Source organism: Pecten maximus, chromosome 4, assembly GCF_902652985.1.
Source record: "Pecten maximus chromosome 4, xPecMax1.1, whole genome shotgun sequence".
NCBI lineage: Eukaryota > Metazoa > Mollusca > Bivalvia > Pectinida > Pectinidae > Pecten > Pecten maximus.
In genome coordinates, this window is record NC_047018.1 from 28129446 (window position 1) to 28148983 (window position 19538).

Genomic DNA, 19538 nt, shown 5'->3' on the forward strand with positions numbered 1-19538 from the left:
TAATCTTACTTATATATTATTCACTCAATGAATCCCAATATCTGTGCTGGGTTTATCACCCTATGAACAGACGGTAATTTTGAGATCGGTTTCCTTGTAGTATAGTTGGTAGCTATACAATGTGGCTGTATGCTTCATTGTTTTCCTGCTGCTGCCTTTACTTTGCATTAAATGGTGATACAACTTCCTACTTATATTTAGAATAAAATAACCTGGACCCAACTTTACTGGATGAGTCAAAATGACCTGTAGGGGCATACAATGTCTCCTATACTTGATTTGATAAAAAGTGTGGGATATATCTGATAATACGATTGATGACGATACACTTATATGAAGAATTGAATTATTAAATGTTGTCTGTTTTAGTTCATTAAAATCAGCTGTATGTACTGCTATCCTCTATAAATGACATGTATTGACTTAAGTGGATAACAATGTATATGTAGTATTATTCAATTATTGCATCCTCATTGAATGAGTCTTGTATTTTATTTATTTTGCTTGCTTTTATTTTATTCATTTTAATTCAATTTTGATATCTGCATCTTGTCTCATGTGACACTACGAAGTGGATAGATGGGAAAGGGTACAGATTTCATTATCAAATTGTTTGTTTTAATATAAAGTGGCTTTTTTTGGTTGCAACCATTTTTATCGGATTTAGTACTCGGTATTCGTAACACATAGATCTTGTGTGAATATGAATATGATGGCATATATCTTTTGTGATACCCTGGCTTTGTAAATGATTCTGGTCAGTTATACATAGATACTGGGGCTAACTGTATACTGGATATCAATAACCTTTCTTTATCATGCGCCAGGTTATAACTCATTTCAAAATGCCCCAAGTTTATTTGAGCCTGGTTTTTAAGTAAGAGGATATGCTACTTAAACTGCAAAATAGAATTCCAGTACATGTAGTCACATAATGCAATGTCTGCTTTACTGCAACACTGTGAAAAGTAGGATGTACAATCTGCTAAATGAGTGTTTGCCTTTGTGTGTAGATCCTTTTCAATCAAAACAGTAGTTGATTTACTTGTGTTTTACAAATATTTTCTTGTCCATGGTAAGATCCATGCATTCACAAACATAGAGGTGATGGTATAAAGACACCTTGTTTCTTTTGCTGAGTATAGACTTAATAAATAAAGTGCAGCTTTATATTGTTAGCTACATATATAGCTTGATGAAAAGCAAATGGCCGTATGTGCTTAATTTCAAAACTAATTAAAACATGAATCATATTGAAGCTGAATACTTTTGCTGCTACCATTTGGCTCATCAGAAACCCGAATTTGCTTGGGTTATATTAATTACATCTATTATTAATAACATGATATGTATTCAGTTATATTCATTTGGTATATTAGGATAAAAACTGTACAAGTCAACTATGATAAATCTGGAAGGAAACAAAATTTGAAAAATGGAAAATTCTAGAGTTTTATTCCAATAATGTAGCTCTGATCTTTGCACTTTTATTTGATCATTAACTGAAAGTGCATTAAATGTAAATCAAATCTTACTTGATGCCAAAATATATAATTACATGATTATCTTCTATTCTTTGATTGGCTGTTTTCCATTGTATTCTTTGATTGGCTGTTTCCCGTTCTTTTCTTTGATTGGCTGTTTTCCTTCTTCCCGTTTATCTACAGTTTTACTCTCCTTTATCTGTTTTAGCCTATCATCATTAGATCGTAGGCTAGGGAAATCGCCCTTCCATGATCCATTCCATTTTAAGAAGCACTGGAACAATCTTTCTTCAATTTCATATGTCGGTTCCCCTTCATCCCATGTTTACACCTGACAAGAATTTGGTTTCTGGTCAGAAAAATATGATGCCTGTCAGGTTTCCATGTTGAATTTTCTTATGTATATGAAAGTTGGGGACTTGTCTGAAAAAGATCAAAATGGCCAAGAGACCGCCGTCTTTTATGTTGACCCTATTTCACAAAACATCTTTTCCAAATTTATCTATGGGTTCTTCTTTGTTTCTAGTTGTGCCTGTTAAATGTTTGGACTGAACTGCTTAGTGTAACAATAAAAGTACAGTCAAGTTTCGTTAATGCCGCCTGTCGATAAAACAGATAATTCAGGGGGGAAAACAGGAAAATTACAGAAAATATCAAATCTACAAAGAGTCAGTAAGTATCATGTGATGGTGGGTGCCAAGGTCCTGTTGTATTCTCTACTTTGTTCTATTCTGTGATTAGAATGGAAGGATAAATTTGTTCTTAACAATCTTCTCCCTTTTTCCATTTTGTTCTTTTCTGTTACAGCTGTTTCAAATGAACCATTGTTTTACAGCTGGACAGATGTCTACTATTTCAGGAAATTATATTTTCTGGGGCATTTCATATTTCAGGGCACATGGCATTGCTCAAAATCATCATTCTAATAGGAAATTGATGTATTTCATTCTTGTTTTGTTTCAGTAAAATTTAGATTCTTAAAGGATTTTGATTTTGTGTTACAGATTTGTGTTTTTTATGGACATCAGTAACCCTTCAACCAAGATGTCTCTGTGTGTAAACAAATGTCCAGACTATGACCTGAATAGCATCAATGAAGTGCGTGACTTTTCCCGGTCAGAAGGATCCATTCTGTGTCGCTATGATATCAACTTTACAGACTACAGTCAGGCTAAGATAGATGAAGGCTCTTGTCCTCAGCTGCCAGTTCTGGCCAGGTTTGTTTTCGTCCTAGCAAACAGCTATGGTTTAACAAGATAAGCTAGAGTCGTTAGATAACAAATATGTACTGGTGTATATACTGTTAAATATAAATATTGTAAAATCCATCTTGTACAACATAACTTTTAAAATATATCCAGACTTGGACTTCCACACACACTACAACTACCACAAACTACTTCAGTTTTGTGAGAGTCTTGTCCTTCTGCTTTTGTAGCTCTTCTTTCAAAGGCTGAAATATTGATTTTACAAGCATTTAATATCAGTTTTCATGGAATGGTTAGACACATACGGTGCTGCTGCTGGTGCTGGAAAGCTTTACCAAAGATGTTTACAAGATATGTTCTATTATACAGAAATGTTTGTGTCGTTTATACTAATTGATGTAGCAGTTGTCTCTATTTTAATGTGGGTCTACTCCATCTATAATGGCAAAAATAAACTATCTACAAAGTAAATGTTGTACAAGTCTGTTCCCTCTGTATTCAGATGTATTCAGACTATTTTTTGTTTGAGCATAATATCTGAACACTAAAGCAATCAGTGTGTAGATAGAAATGAAGATACTGTTTACTCCAGTGGTGAAATGGTCGCATCAGAAATGTAACAAAGAGACATACTGAGTACAGTAACAGTATAATAATGTTTTTACAGAAATTTAATGTTGTACTCAAAGCAAACTAAGTTGTGTACATTGCTTTCCCTATATCAGCATGTTTTATTATCTTTGTCTGGAAGCTTTCCATTCATGTAAATATAAAAAATGAGAAGAACATTTTGGTAAGTATTTAGATATTCCTCAAAAGGCCAGTGTTCAGATAGATTCTGATAGTTATTCATATTTTGGTGAATGAATTTGTTTATTTGTTCAAAGCTGTGTAGTAATTAAATATAAGTAGGTATTAACATAAAAATGTTTTCAGTTAAACCGAAAATCAAACTACCAGTTTTATAAAAGTATCTGTACAATAAAGTCTAGGTGTGATAAGTTAATCTATAGCTAATGCACTATGCATATTGTTGACAAAATATCCCAGATAAGGATCTTCAGAATTTTCTTGAGACCTGATTGTGTATATAGTTGAAGATGTTGTTGTGTGTTATTAGAGCTATAGACTGGTTGATTTTGCAGTGAGTCTGTCCTGAATTATTGTGTACCCAAGAGCTGGAGTGTGCTGGCCCCACAGATTGGCAATGGCTTGCTGTCATTCTTTAACAAGTTTGATATATTCCATAAAATTGTGCGGGACGTGTGCCTGGTTTGGCGGGAGATGATTGTCCTCTGTTTTATCGCCCTAGGTATACCATTCATGTGTGTGAGGCAAATCGTGGAACATCTCCAACGCTAGTCTCTTGTACTATTATCATTATTGACACTTAATGAACAACAAAAACTTAGGTTTGTCCCACAACAAGGCCTCAAATTTCATCAAAATTTATATCTGGTCAGGGTTCTATGTCAGTGTTGTACCTGATCGAAGAGAAGAAAATAAGCATGAAACTGATTTACAGAATATTCCAAAATTGTATTAAACAGAAATGCTCCATCCATTTGGAGCTGGCTATGTTGGAGACACAAACCATAGTTAAGGTTGTATGTAGAACATATTGTCTGTGTTGTAAGAATACTTTATAATTTGTTTTCTCCATTTATTACAGTGTCCCTTTGCTGAATAGGTGTGTTCCAAAGCATTTGACCAAGTTAGCCAACCAAACCTTAATCAGACTATTTGACTCGCTAAATGATAGTGACTTATTCCAGAAAGTACTCAGTGACCTTTACACCAGCTGGAAAGAAATGATGGTCCTATGTTTTGTTGCCTTAGGTATGGTTCTAACCTTGGGTTATTTGTTCTACCTCTTTCTACCCTTTCCTATGAGGATGTGTCCATTCTCCTGTTGTACAGTAACACGCTAACAATGCTGCTTACATCTTGTATGCTTCTCACTGGCTACAGCACTAAAAGCACTGCCATTATCAAATTACTTCATCGGCTACAATGCATGGTTAGCTTGTAACAGCTGTCCAAGAATGGCTTTTTGTATATAAGTATTGAACTGTCACCAGATGTTAGTATACAGTCAGTACAGATAAAGTTGGTACTTTTCCAGCTTTGTGTGTCCAGCAATGGCGCTAATATTTAATCAAAGCACAGTTTGGCTCTTATCGTCCTGGAAAATACCAAATATTACCCATTAGACAGAACTATGAGCTAACTAAGTATTGACTGCTACTGAAAACAAACCACCATAGAGCCAGTGTTCTCCAGCTTAACCCCAATAATGATGTAAACACACCTGTCAAATCCTTTCTGATTTTGTTTTTACATTTGGTCTTTACCTAGCATACCATTTGTTGTGTTACTAGTACATACCCTTTGGTATTGTTTTGTCTCCGACTGTCACACACACTCAACTTAGCAACATGTGCATTATTGGAATTTATTCTTACATCCCTTTCACTGTAGAAATTGAATTGCATCATAAAGCTCTATGCTGGAATACATTTTGTTGGTCATCAGTTAAGTTTAAATGTTTAGAGGTAGCTCTTGACTATTTTTGAAATAAAAAGCTTGTCAATACATCTCATGAACTCCTGGATAGATTAACACCATAGATTCTAGATTTGTGTGGTTATCAATCAAAGGTAACTCTGGACCACTTTATAAATCAGAAGTTTTTGTAGATCGTTTGAACATATTTAGATTATATTTTCACCATAATAATTATGGTAAACCTTCAATAATTTTTTATGATCATTGTAAAGGTTATATGGTCAAAAGTCACATTACACATATTTTTGAAAACTTCAGACAGTAAATGCAGTGCAAGACATGTTTCTGACAATAGATCTCAGTGAACATATAAATATTACAGACAGATTGAAATTACAGGGAGTAATGTAGAAACGTCATCATAAATGTATGAACATCTCATTGGAATCAGGAATGTCTTTGCCAAAGACAGATTTGAGAAAATATGTACTTATAATGACATTTGATCAGCAAAGGATATATATATATATATGTAACATTATTTGCATGTTAAGTAACTGTGCTTTTCTTTGATATTTCATTCTAACCAGATTTACTAAAATGTAACATTTCCAGTAAACTACTGACAAACCTGTTTCAATGTTAGCATTAGGATTTCTTAACTGAAATAAATATGAATGTTAGACTGGCATACAGGTTCCATGTCTATAGGTACATGAGAGATCTGTCAGAATACACATGCTGGTCATCCCACTACTGATGTAGGGAGGTCAACAAGTAGTGACAAGATGATTCACCAAACGTTCAGTTAGATTTGTCATTAAGTGTTAAGGTCATGGGTACACAGATAAACAAGACAATAATACACTACTGATATATAGACTACAAACTTTTTACCTCCATCTCCCCCAAACTTTTATTAGCTTTCTTTTCATCATATTAGCTGATAGAATTGTTCATTTTGAAAATAGACCTAAAATTGTTGAGGTAACTATGGAAACATCAATATTTTAGATGTTTCTCACTATTCCCCCACAGACAATGGAACGGTTTCCCCTATATTTAGTAGTATGTTACCAGTAGAGAGGTAGATGTACAGAGAACAGAATTTTCAATGACTACAGTATTATGCAATTTAGAGAGAGTAACTTGTGGATATAATTTAAGCTGTACTTTGTGTGGTTGTAGTAATTGCCAAGTACATCTGTCACTCACACATGTTACCATGAATGGAAGTCATTATTATGGTATAGGTTACACTGAGTGTGAAACACTTAAATACATTTACTCTTTTTTTAAAACTTCTATGGAATGTAATAGTGGTAGGATCAAAATAAGGATATGAGAATGTAAAAAATAGTGTAATATATAGTGTAAAAAAATAGTGTAATAAATAGTGGTATCAGAGGTTTGTGTGAGGGTTCTGATAAACCAGTAGTCTCCAACATAAGGTGCAGAGATATGTCATAAGGTCATGGAATTGGTTTAGCAGCTTCTCTTATATCAGTCCAGGTAGCAATGATTTGGATAGGTACTGAGTTTATGGCAGATCTGATGATTTAGTCCTACGAGTGAAGGTATGACTTGGTAGTTTTGGGGGGAAAATATATATGTATATACAGTCAAACCTCGATGATTCAAACTTCGTTGATTAAAATTTCTCGCTGTATCGGAACTTTTTGCTTGGTCCTGAATTTCCTCACTATATAACGCTACTAGCGAACCTATGTATGATTCAAATTTCTACAAATAGAAGTTTTTGATGTATCAAACTTTTTTCATGGACCGTTAGCTCTGGTATTATAGGTAATTGACACCTCATGATTTGAACAAAAAAATTTCCTGTACTGACCACTGGACAGGTGTTTGTCGTGACCCCCGCGGCAAGATTTCACACCTCTCTTTGACTAAAAATAGGGATAACGATTAAATTAACTAAACTTTTCGATGTGATCCTGACAGACAACGATCAACATGAAGACACCAAGGACATGTAACGTTAACAGATATGGTTTTTATCAAGAAAACATTGATCTATTGTCAACCATGAATAATTTGAAGTCCTGCTGTTTCGAAGTTTTTCTGTTAGTCCATTGAACTTTGAAACATCGAAGTTGACTGTATATATGTTCCAGTTTGTTCACCTTAGTTTGTTCCTAGCTTGCTTATAGAATGTAATGATATTAATTGCTGCCCCGTCATTGCTTGTGTTTGTATAAAAACAATGAGTACTGCTTGCTAATGTCAGGATATTCATCTGCTTTGTTGGTATGCAGAACTTAGTCTTCTTGCTTTGGTGCCATGTAATAATTCTTTTTTGCCTAAATTACATATCATTAATTCAAAATGAAATCTAGTGAAATAAAATATCTTGCATCATTGCCTTGCAGAATTACAACCTAACAGTATAAGTTCAGTCTGAGAAAATCTTAAAAAAAAAAAAAAATATCATGGGTATGTAATTACAGTACCCAGGCTATGTAACAGTATTTCCCAGTGGAGATGAGGCTACATCTGCCATTTTGGTCTGTAGTACTGATAGTACATTGCTTTTCTGTGGATTGTTACTAATTGTTGACACTGATTTTTTTTCACAAATATTACATGGTATCTAGGTATATAATCAAAAGAAATTGGGTTAGGGTTAGGCAACATGCCTTTATAGTGCCTTCCTTTGAGATGGCCATACAGTTTGATGATTTGATTCCCTTTCTCTCCATATTAGCAATTTGCCTTTGCTATTGTAGATTACCCTTCCATTTGTAACTAGAAGACTTGTTTACCCAATATACACTTGGATCCCTTACCTGGCATAGTTAGTATCACACTGTGCTTACTGCTATATACAGTGCATGTGCAGAACAATAATGTATTATGATGGTATAGCAAAACATGTTTTATATTTGATATAGATTACTTTGTACTTAAATTTACAATTACAATTTACAATTTAAGATACACTGCCTACACATTTTGATTTGTTAAATCGATATAATGCATTGGGACAGTTAATGCCAACGTAAATGTCATTTAATGACAATGTATATATACAGATCATCTGTATATATATATGATATATAGTTAGATGTATAACAAAGTACAGATAGTACTTTGTCATTAGGTCAGGAAGTCAGTCATTGTGGCCAGTAAGAAATGTGGGTGGTATCTATAGTAATGGGTCAGTCAGTGGTCAGTAAGAAATATGAGTGGTATCTATAGTAATGGGTCAGTCATTGGTCAGTAAGAAATGTGGGCAGTATCTTGTCATGGGTCAGTCATTGACCAGTAAGAAATGTGGGTGGTATCTATAGTAATGGGTCAGTCATTGGTCAGTAAGAAATCTGGATAGTATCTTGTCATGGGTCAGTCATTGGTCAGTAAAAAATGTTGGCAGTATCTATAGTAATGGGTCAGTCATTGGTCAGTAAGAAATGTGGGCATGTAGTAATTGATCAGTCATTGGTCAGTAAAAAATGTGGGCATGTAGTAATGGTTCAGTCATTGGTCAGTAAGAAATGTGGGCATTTAGTAATTGGTCAGTAATTGGTCAGTAAGAAATGTGGGCATTTAGTAATGGTTCAGTCATTGGTCAGTAAGAAATATGGGCATGTAGTAATGGGTCAGTCATTGGTCAGTAAGAAATGTGGGCATGTAGTAATGGGTCAGTCATTGGTCAGTAAGAAATGTGGGCATGTAGTAATGGGTCAGTCATTGGTCAGTAAGAAATGTGGGCATGTAGTAATGGGTCAGTCATTGGTCAGTAAGAAATGTGGGCATGTAGTAATGGGTCAGTCATTGGTCAGTAAGAAATATGGAAGAAATCTGGAAATTTGGATATGAGTTAAAGTTAATAAATGCTGCTTCATGTTTTTGCTACTCTTTATAGCTGACATTTTTTTAGATTTTTTTTTATATAGAACTGATAATGTGATGTGTGTTTGGATACGGGACAGATATTAATAAGAAATTATAGGTTTTCAGGCTGAATTTTGATGGTTAAAGCCAAGTGGTCCTCATTAGTGCCCACCTTTAATGACTTGTATTGTAATATATTGTAATCTAAAATAGCTCTATTCAACCAACTTATAATGTTTCAACTTGTTAATGATCTTTGTTATAATTATTAACACTTTTCCTGTTTCCTTGTACATTACCAGGATTTGGTATGTACCTCATATCTCTCTCACTGTTGTACCTACAGGTACCCCCAATCACTCTCCTTCCTGTAACACAACCTTGCTCTATGCTTTCTTTCACATAGATAGAAAGTTTTATTACTAAATCATGCCAAAAAGTATGTCATTTTAAAATGATCATTAATATCCTATCATCAATTGATAGTTTGACATTTGGTTTCATTATGTCATTAAAGTACAAATACAACACGTATAAGCCAGGGCTGACTCTTTTTAACATTGAAATATTCAGAATTCATTTAAGGAGTTATTGAAGACAGAGAGGCAGTTTAGGATAATTTGGGGTAAATCAGAAGAAAGGGCTTTCTTAAAAGAGTGAAAAACTTTTAAATATAATTGGACATTGAACAGTGGCATAAAAGAATCATGGAATCTATTGTAACTTATTTGTGTGATTGAAATATCCTTAATGAAGGATTGTATCTCTGTCCTGATCCCACTACCAGCATAAGATAAAAACAATGGTCTTATTTTTCAGTGTAATCAGTAATTCAATATGGCTACTCTGTCTTCTGACTAATTTTTAAGTTCGACAGACCTGTTTGATTTGTTCTAAATTGATGAAAATATTTCTCTTATTACCTTGATCAGTTGGTACTGTAGCTGTAAAAAAGGTTCTATATGAAATCCAAAATGGCTACCATGGTATCATATTTTAAAGTTCTTTTCTAGTTCTGATGATACATCAAAATAAGTCATTAATATTAAAACTGCTTTGATATCTTGTTTGTTGTGTTCAAATTAATAAATATACTGAATACTATATAAATGGCATTTCCTTTTGGCATGAATAGTGAGATGTTGCACTTACAGTTTGGACACATCCTCCATTTATTTTTACTGAAACACTAATTTCAAAATCATCACTAACTAATTCATGGGATCTATAATCAATCATAACATGTTCTAATTCTGCTTATGTGATAGCTTTTGCTGGCTTCCTTTTAAGGCAAGAATTTGAGAGATTTCACTTGAAATTGTTCTATTTTCAGAGATATAAATTATTTTTTCAATAATCAGAAGAATACAGCCAGGTATCTTTGTTTTGTTCAAAGGAGGAACATCAATTTCAAGCCAGTTTGTTTCATATCATTAATACAACACTTTTGAAAATAAAGAATGACACAAGTTTGTTTGATACACTAACTTAGTATCATAACCCCCTAACACTGTACCTAACGCATGCTAACACAAATCAAGGACTGCTCATTCCCAGTTACGGGTGTCATTGGCAACACATGATCATCAATTCTCATCAAAAACATCTGCTTATTGGACAAGGTGACACGACTCCTACGCAATGCTGACTTACATGTAACTAGCTGTTTGTGGGGGGAGGTACTGTTATAACTGTATAGCAGTAAGGTTATATGTTAATAAACCCACCTTAGAAGGGAGGTAAAATTATAATTGGTTAGTGAAGGGTGGTAAAAGTATAATGGGTTAGTTAAGGGTGGTAAAAGTATAATGGGTTAGTTAAGGGTGGTTAAGGTTTAATGGGTTAGTGAAGGGAGGTAAAAGTATAATTGGTTAGTGAAGGGTGGTAAAAGTATAATGGGTTAGTGAAGGGAGGTAAAAGTATAATGGGTTAGTGAAGGGAGGTAAGGGTTTAATGGGTTAGTGAAGGGAGGTAAAAGTATAATGGGTTAGTGAAGGGAGGTAAAAGTATAATGGGTTAGTGAAGGGAGGTAAAGGTTTAATGGGTTAGGGAAGGGAGGTAAATAATTTATGGGTTAGTGAAGGGAGGTAAAAGTATAATGGGTTAGTTAAGGGTGGTAAAAGTATAATGGGTTAGTGAAGGGAGGTTAAGGTTTAATGGGTTAGTGAAGGGAGGTAAAAGTATAATGGGTTAGTGAAGGGAGGTAAAAGTATAATGGGTTAGTTAAGGGAGGTAAAAGTATAATGGGTTAGTGAAGGGAGGTAAAAGTATAATGGGTTAGTGAAGGGATGGTAAAAGTATAATGGGTTAGTGAAGGGATGGTAAAAGTATAATGGGTTAGGGAAGGGAGGTAAAAGTATAATGGGTTAGTGAAGGGAGGTAAAAGTATAATGGGTTAGTGAAGGGAGGTAAAAGTATAATGGGTTAGTGAAGGGAGGTAAATGTAATAGGTTAATGAAAAGAGGTGAATGTAAGTGGTTAGTGAAGGGAGGTAAATGTAATAGGTTAATTAAGAGATAATGTAATTGTCAGTTGAGGGAGGTAAATGTAATTAGTTAGTTGAGGGAAGTAAATGTAATTTGTTAGTTGAGGCCTAGGGAGGTGAATGTACGGGGGTAGTTGGTTTTTAAAAGATAAAAATAGTAAAATGGAGGTAAAAGTAATTGGTCAGAAGATTCATGAAGGTAAGATTGCTATTGTATAAGGGGAGTAAGTTTGCAAGAATGGGTAAGTAGGGAAAATTAAAAATTAGTAAGTGGTGGGAAGGAAACAAGTAAAAGTGGGAGGAGGTAAAATTAACTGGTTAATGGGAAGAGGTTTGAGTAAGATCTGTGGGGAATTATTAAAAGTAAATTGAAGAGAAATTTAACATGGTTTTGTTTAGTTAAATAAAGTCTGTCAGGACAAACTATGTTGGAATTTTCAATTCATGGATTTTCCTCATTGAGACAAGAATGTTTTCTTCATTACTGATCATTACTTTAGGATTCCAGAGGTAGATATTGACCTTACATCCTTAACACATAGAGATAAGTAACATCATTTGCTGTAGATGGTTATAAGGCCTCCATTACAGATTTGGGATCACACCTTCTCCAGCTTGTTAGTTACAGCACGCCTTTGTAGCATGGCACACCGGTAGTGTTTCTATATACTTTATAGAATCAATGTATACATGTATTTTCACATCAGATTTGTAAAATCTCATCCATGTCTTAATGGTTATCATCTAAGTTCTTGTCTCTTTCCACTACTCAGAAAGTACTTGCCCAAACTTGGACTTGATTAATGTTAAAGTAGAATACAAAATGTCAGATTTGTTGCTGGTGAACTCCTAAAAAGTTATCATAATGTTAAGATATCATAATTATTAGCATGTTAAAGGGTACATAAAATGCACTTGAAAGCCAAATTTAATTTTGGTTTATGTATAGGTGGTTTTTGTGTCGCCTGCAAAAAGAAAATAACATCTTGATGTCACGTAGGCTGCAGTGTCCATACAGAGGTTTCTACGCGATAAATCAAGTTCCCTTGGGCCAATCAAACTCAAACTTCAAGCCGATCTTCCTTACCAAAGTGCTTGAATGGGATTGCTTATCAGAAGGTCAAGGTCGATTTGTTTTCTGGTGATAACTTCTCCTTTGGGCTCATCAGACTCAATTTTCATGAAGTTTTCCTAATTACATGTGCTTGCATGTGATTGTTTTTTTTAATGGTCCAAAGGTCAAAAGTCAAGGTCACTGTTACTGTAAATATATAATTTGTTTCCTTGTGATAACTCAAGTTCGTTTTGGCCCATCAAACTCAATTTTCATGCAGTCTTTCCTTACCACAAGTGCTTGCATGGAATTGTTATTTACTGATCCACAGGTCAAAGGTCAAGGTCACTCAATATAAATAGGAAATATGTTTCTGTGCAATAACTCTCTTAATCACCCAATTTGCTGTGCAGTAGACACATCCGTAGAATTCTTATATTTTGTAGTCAGAGCTGTGATGATTCAAAGACAGAGACAGGCCTGCTGGCCTCTTTCCTGTTTTAAAATCGTTTTAATTACACTAACATATTTAGCCCTTCTTGGTAGTGTAGACAATGGTCTTTCATTGTCAGTGTGCTCATTGAGAAAAGTTATCAAGTAGCAGAAATCTTTTTGTAGTGAAGCTGTACATTCCGGATTACTCACACTGTTGTGTTAAGAATTCTTGGCACTTTCCCACATGATTAAAATGGTTTCTTTGGTGTTGTTGTTCAGTTTGCTTGATCAGAGATTTTTCTGGATCATACTTAAACAATTTTCAATATTTACATTATCAGAACAAAAGTTACAAGTGAATGTTCTTTTAATTCAAAATATAGCATTTTATGTAAAGATTGTTTAGTTGCTAGCTATGTCAAATTTTCATTATTTCTGGCTTATTTTTATATTCAACACATTTAGTTGATTAGAAACACATTTTATGTTATCAAATTCTCTGAATGATTATTTTATTGATAAATTTGTTGCACTTTATTAAAAAGTTCTTGTTTTTTTCTCTTAAATTTACTTTGTTCATGATGTATACAACATCAAGAAATCTTTAAGATCCAAATCGAGGATGGTGTGGGATAATAGTTCATTTAAGATATATTGAATCAGACGTAATATTTAACACATATGCATATAAAAAGATAAATGCAATAATATTTTTGTTGTATATTTCAATTATATATAACTCATTTGTAAATTAAAACTTGACCCTTTGCCTACACTGACAGATGGTGCTGTGTACTTTACAGTGATACAGACAATACATTTTTTAAAATTCTGCCCCCATGCTAACACTGTTATTGGCATTAATCAGAGCTTAACTTGTGATGCTGCAAAATTATCTCACCTGATGTGATTGAAAATGACAAGCTACTTTTTAACAATAGATGTCCTTTGGTGTCCTTTACACTATAATGGCAGTACGTTAAGGGAAATATTTCATATAATTCATCAACACCTCATAGTGGTTAGACTTTATGAAAGTAGGCGTCAAATTATTTGTCCTTAAGGTATATATATCAAAGGTATTGTGTTTTGTAGAAGAAAATAATCACAAAAAATATGTGAATTGACTTGAGAATAGCTACAGTCACTGTCAATGATTAAATTCTAACCTAACCAACCCTATTTGCCTAGATGTAAACCATTGTATGTAAATAGGAAATGTTTGTGATGATGCTATAGTGTTAACCTCGCTCCTTTGTACTTTGTCAGGATTTGCAGTGCTGATGGTACTCCTCATCAGGTTCCTGGCCGCTTTCATTGTCTGGGTAATTATGGGACTGGCTGTCCTCGGCAGTGTGGGTAGGTGTTTCTCTCTGCTGTTGTCTAATTACTCAACAAACTTTTAATTTCTGAATTCAAACTTGTGCAGGTGTGAGATAATCAATGTGCCCTTGCTTCAAATGTGAGTGCTGTAGTAGGAAATGTCTGTACAAAATTAAACTTTCTCCTAGAGTTTTTATGTTCTTTTCTCTCTGAATAATGACTGCTATATGTCTACATACATTTAGAAACACTTTTTAAGGTGTAAATAAGAAGCACAAACATTATGGAGACTGACAGTTCAATTTAAGGTTCAACTTTTTAAAAGGTTAAATTTACTATTGTAATCAGATTGTAGCATCAATGGTTACCTCTTGGCAAAAAAAAAAAAAAAAAAAATGCTAAGAACATAGATGTTGTGTACAACCGGTATGAACATAACCCACATGTTGTTATTGTTGTTATTACACTGTCTTGTATGATTTATTTTACAGTGGCCACTGGATTTCTGTGGTGGACATATGCAGACATTAAGAGTGATATGGACTTGAAGAAAGGAGACAAAAAGAATACCACTACTAGATGTTGAAGTGGACAACGAGCAGGCTTTCCTTATCTTCTCTATCATCGCTACTGTCCTCACTGTACGTGTCATTACCTCCATAATTCTTCATCTATTGTATCAAAGATGAATAAGCACTACAGTTTTAGCTCACCTGCCAAAAAGAGGGCAGGTGAGCTTATGCCATGGCACGGCGTCTGCCATCCGGTGTCAACTTTTCCATTTACACAACTTCTTCTCAATAACCAAGAGGCTGAGGGACTTGATATTGGGTCTGTAGCATGCTTGGGTGAAGGGCTATCACGTTTGTTCGAAATGAATGACCTTGACTTACATTCAAGGTCACAGGAGTCAAATAGGCTGAAATGTGTAAAACAACTTCTCAATAACCCATGAGGCCCAGGGACTTGATATTAGGTCTGTAGCATACTTTAGTGATTGGCTACCAAGTTTGTTCTAATGAATTACTTTGACCTTCATTCAAGATCACATAGGCCGAATAGACTAAAGTATTTCTATTGACTTATTTTCAACAACCAAAAGTCCCAGAGAGCTGATATTTGGCTTGTAGCATGCTTGGATAAAGGCTAGGAATTTTGTTCAAATTAATTACATTGACTTTAACTCTTTACCACTCAGACTTTCTTTGCAACAATGTATACATTTACTACTGCAGCGAACATTGTTGCTAGGCAACATACACTCAACACATGTAACAGTTTGATGTTGACATTTCCTCAGGCATTTTAAGATTTTAGTTAAATTTTTCACTTAATGAATTCAAATTATTCTCCTGAACATATTTTTAATGTAAAGGTATTAAATGTATACATTTTTGCAACCATCAAGACTTCATCTTCAAGATGGTATAAATTTCATGCTTGTTTTGTTTCATTTTCAGGCAAATTTCTCAATTGAAATTTGAATTTAGAAATCAAATACCTATTTACATAAAGTGATCTGTTTTATCATTGTTTGTACTTTTATATTCTACATATTTGTTCGTATTTTCAACAATTTTTGTTATGATATCCGGCTTAAACAAAAGATCAAAGTAATCTTTAGCCGTCGCTGTATCTTTGTCAAAATTTTGTGGCAAAACGGGGCCTGTAGATTGTGTAAACGGCCACACAATAACATCATGCAAATCACTGTACCACTCGTCGTCGTTGAAGATAGTCGGCTCATCACTGTCCGATTCTCCGCCTGATTCCTCGTCTGAACTGTATTGATTCGGAATTTCGACGTCCGATTCCCTATCATCATCTTCAGAATCATTATCACCCGAAAATCCTTCGAATTCATCGATGTCCGAGTTAAATACATCGTCCAGAATGCTCTGCGTCGCCATTTTCTTTCACATTCGGTTTACTTTCGTTTTCGGTAGAAAATAAGACTAACAGCACGTTTCAGTGACGTGTCAGCGTTCTAATTTTATTGACCAATCAGTATGCAACACGTCTCACACAGTTTTGACAGTGACGCAATTTTGGGGCCCCAGCAACACACTCTTAAAATAGCATGTCGCTCTGAGACGCTTCTGAGGAAATCCCGACATGGCGTTCGCGAGCGCTTCTGAGGAAACGAAGCTATGGAGTTGGACGGCGCTTATGCGGAAATTAAGATAGGGCGTCAGATGGCGCTTACGCGTGGTAAAGAGTTAATCTAAGTTTGAAAGAGTTAAATTGACCAAAATATTTAAAAGACACCTTTTCAAATAATTGTTAAAAGATCAGAACAAAGCCAAGGCTTTCTATGTACAGATTTGAGCTTTGTTTGGCTAGAAGTCTATATGCTACCATATTTTTTTTGAAATATTAAAATAAAGGCAATCAACTGGAAAACATTGACAAAAATGTCAGCAGAGTCAAGATTGCAAAATAGATTTTCACCTTCCTTGAATCTACAGTATTTAATAAAACTGACATCGGAGTCAAGATTGCAAAATAGATTTTCACCTTCCTTGAATATATAGTATTTACATAATATATATATTTACTATAAAACATGTTTTACTTTATATATGATTATGTCTGAATCTTGTAGGTAATCCTGCTTCTGATTCTGCTGGTGATGAGGAAAAGAATAGCCCTGGTGGTGGCCCTGTTTAAGGAGGCGGGAGATTGTGTCCAGTCGATGCCTTGTTTGCTGATTCAGCCCCTTTGGACCTTCCTCATCCTCATCCTCTTCTTTGTCTACTGGGTCATCATTCTGGCCTATCTCTCTACATCAGGTAAACATTGTCACCTACTTCAACACCTGATAGTAATATTGTATACCTGACAAGTCCAATCATTTTAAAGTTTGCTTAGTGAGTGCACCATTCTGTTGATCTGTATACAGACCTTAGACAACAAATCAGGTAGAATTGTTATTTGATCAGACAATAAGAATTCTAAAATAAAACTTTTAAAATGAATTTTTTAATTTTAGAAAAAGCGTCCCTTGGTGAGAATTATATTGTGCGGTATGATGAGCATGAGACTGTGTCGTACCTGTGGTGGTACCACCTTATTGGTTTAATTTGGACCAGTGAGTTCATCATTGCCTGTCAGCAGCTTGTCATATCTGGAGCTGTAGCCAGCTGGTATTTTACAAGGTTAGTCTGGTAACCGGGTCTCGTACCATTAGGTATACTTAACGGCATTTAAAATTTGATACAATATCATTTATACTTCTGATGCTAAGTTTGTTCTTGTGATTTAGCCAGCCCTTCCAGGCAGGTAGCCAGTGTTACTTGACAGTACAAGCAGGATAATTTCAGACTGGGTTATATGTTTTGACATTTCTCCAGCCATTTTACTTACCATGTAAAGAAGAAAAATCCCACTTAGATTGGAGACTCAGAGATTACAACGTATATAATCATAATAATCCATGTACTTAGTATATAGTGGTTTTCAGGGGTCAACATTAACGCTTGTCCGATTGTCTGGTACCAGACGAAATTGATGTCGGACAAGTGAAATCATTAAAGTACTAAATCTGTCTTTGTGTTTTATTTATGTTATATTCTGAAGTCAAAACTGATTCAATACTCACTGTAAAATGAGTAAAAACTCCTTTAAATTGTGTTAACCATCGAACGGAAGTGAGTTGATCATGCTTATTAAAGCTTCATTCGGAACTACATAGAAATGATGGTAGACTTCCGAGGGCTCTCGAAAACATGTAATCGGTATCACTAGTATGTTTGAAACGCATGCGAATGCTGTACATGTGAGAGCATTGATACTACGACAGATACCGTCTGCTGGAATCGTAATAAAATGAATCAGTTTTGATATAATTAAGGAGGCTACAGATGAAGCAGACTGCCGTGCCCTAGAAAACGGTGACATGTTTTAATGTTTTCACAGTAGTAAGTTTGTTTATAGTTTAGTCGAACAGTTCTTCATGAAAGTTAATTATTTTAAAGTACTTCATTCATATGCTTTTAGGTAAAAAAAAGGATGGTTTAGTAAAACTTAAATAACTTGTAATAATACTTTCTTGTTGTTTTGTTGTTGTTAGTAATTATTATGAGTCGAAATTATGGCTTGCAGTGCTTACCTCTACTTTATAATAAATCATCTCGCTGTTTACACATAACAGATGGAAAGTAGAAACACATGTAGGACAAGTGATTATTTCATTCGGACAAGTGAATTAATCTTATCACTTGTCCGAAGGGACGGACAAGTGCAGAAAAAAGTTAATGTCGACCCCTGGTTTTGAACACCAGATGATTAGATTGTTTATCTGAATATGAAAATTCCAGCAGCAGCAACAGATAAAAATCTGATAAAGTGATAGCCATGTGTTATATACACTGCCTTATTTTGGGGAGACAAGTATATATATGTTCACTCTAGGTGTTACAGTGCCCTTGGGAACACGTCTATGTTCACTCAAGGTGTTACGGTGCCCATTGGAACATGTCTATGTTCACTCAAGGTGTTACGGTGCCCTATGGGAACATGTCTATGTTCACTCAAGGTGTTACGGTGCCTATGGGAACATGTCTATGTTCACTCAAGGTGTTAGGGTGCCCATGGGAACACGTCTATGTTCACTCAAGGTGTTACGGTGCCCATGGGAACATGTCTATGTTCACTCAAGGTGTTACGGTGCCCATGGGAACATGTCTATGTTCACTCAAGGTGTTACGGTGCCCATGGGAACATGTCTATGTTCACTCAAGGTGTTACGGTGCCCATGGGAACATGATATGCCTTAGATGAACAATATTTAAGTCTCCTCCTGAAGTATGGACAGTAAATTAGGTATATACTTGTTTCTTTGCAGGGATAAGAGTACTGTAAGCTGTCCTCTGTGTAAATCTATAAGTCTGCTGGTGTTCCACCATCTTGGATCTGTTGCCTTGGGAGCATTTGTTATCACAATGGTCAAATTGCCTCGTATGATACTGATGTACCTACAGAAAAAGTAAGTGGACTTATTGTTACATCTCTGTACAATACTAATGTACAACAGAAAAAGTAAGTGGACCAATCGTTACATCTCTGTACGATACTGATGTACCTACAGAAAAAGTAAGTGGACCAATCGTTACATCTCTGTACAATACTAATGTACAACAGAAACAGTAAGTGGACCAATCGTTACATCTCTGTACGATTCTGAT

The 19538-nt window shown here is 34.9% G+C and overlaps 1 protein-coding gene across 1 annotated transcript in view; it reads left to right on the forward strand.

Moving 5' to 3' along the window:
• LOC117325710 (choline transporter-like protein 1) overlaps window positions 1-19538 on the forward strand; it is a 69620-nt gene that overhangs the window by 41640 nt on the left and 8442 nt on the right. The window contains 8 exon segments of the mRNA XM_033882132.1: window positions 2489-2701; window positions 4365-4531; window positions 14299-14388; window positions 14844-14896; window positions 14898-14993; window positions 16958-17144; window positions 17345-17510; window positions 19199-19339. Coding sequence (XP_033738023.1) covers window positions 2489-2701; window positions 4365-4531; window positions 14299-14388; window positions 14844-14896; window positions 14898-14993; window positions 16958-17144; window positions 17345-17510; window positions 19199-19339 — 1113 coding nt within the window.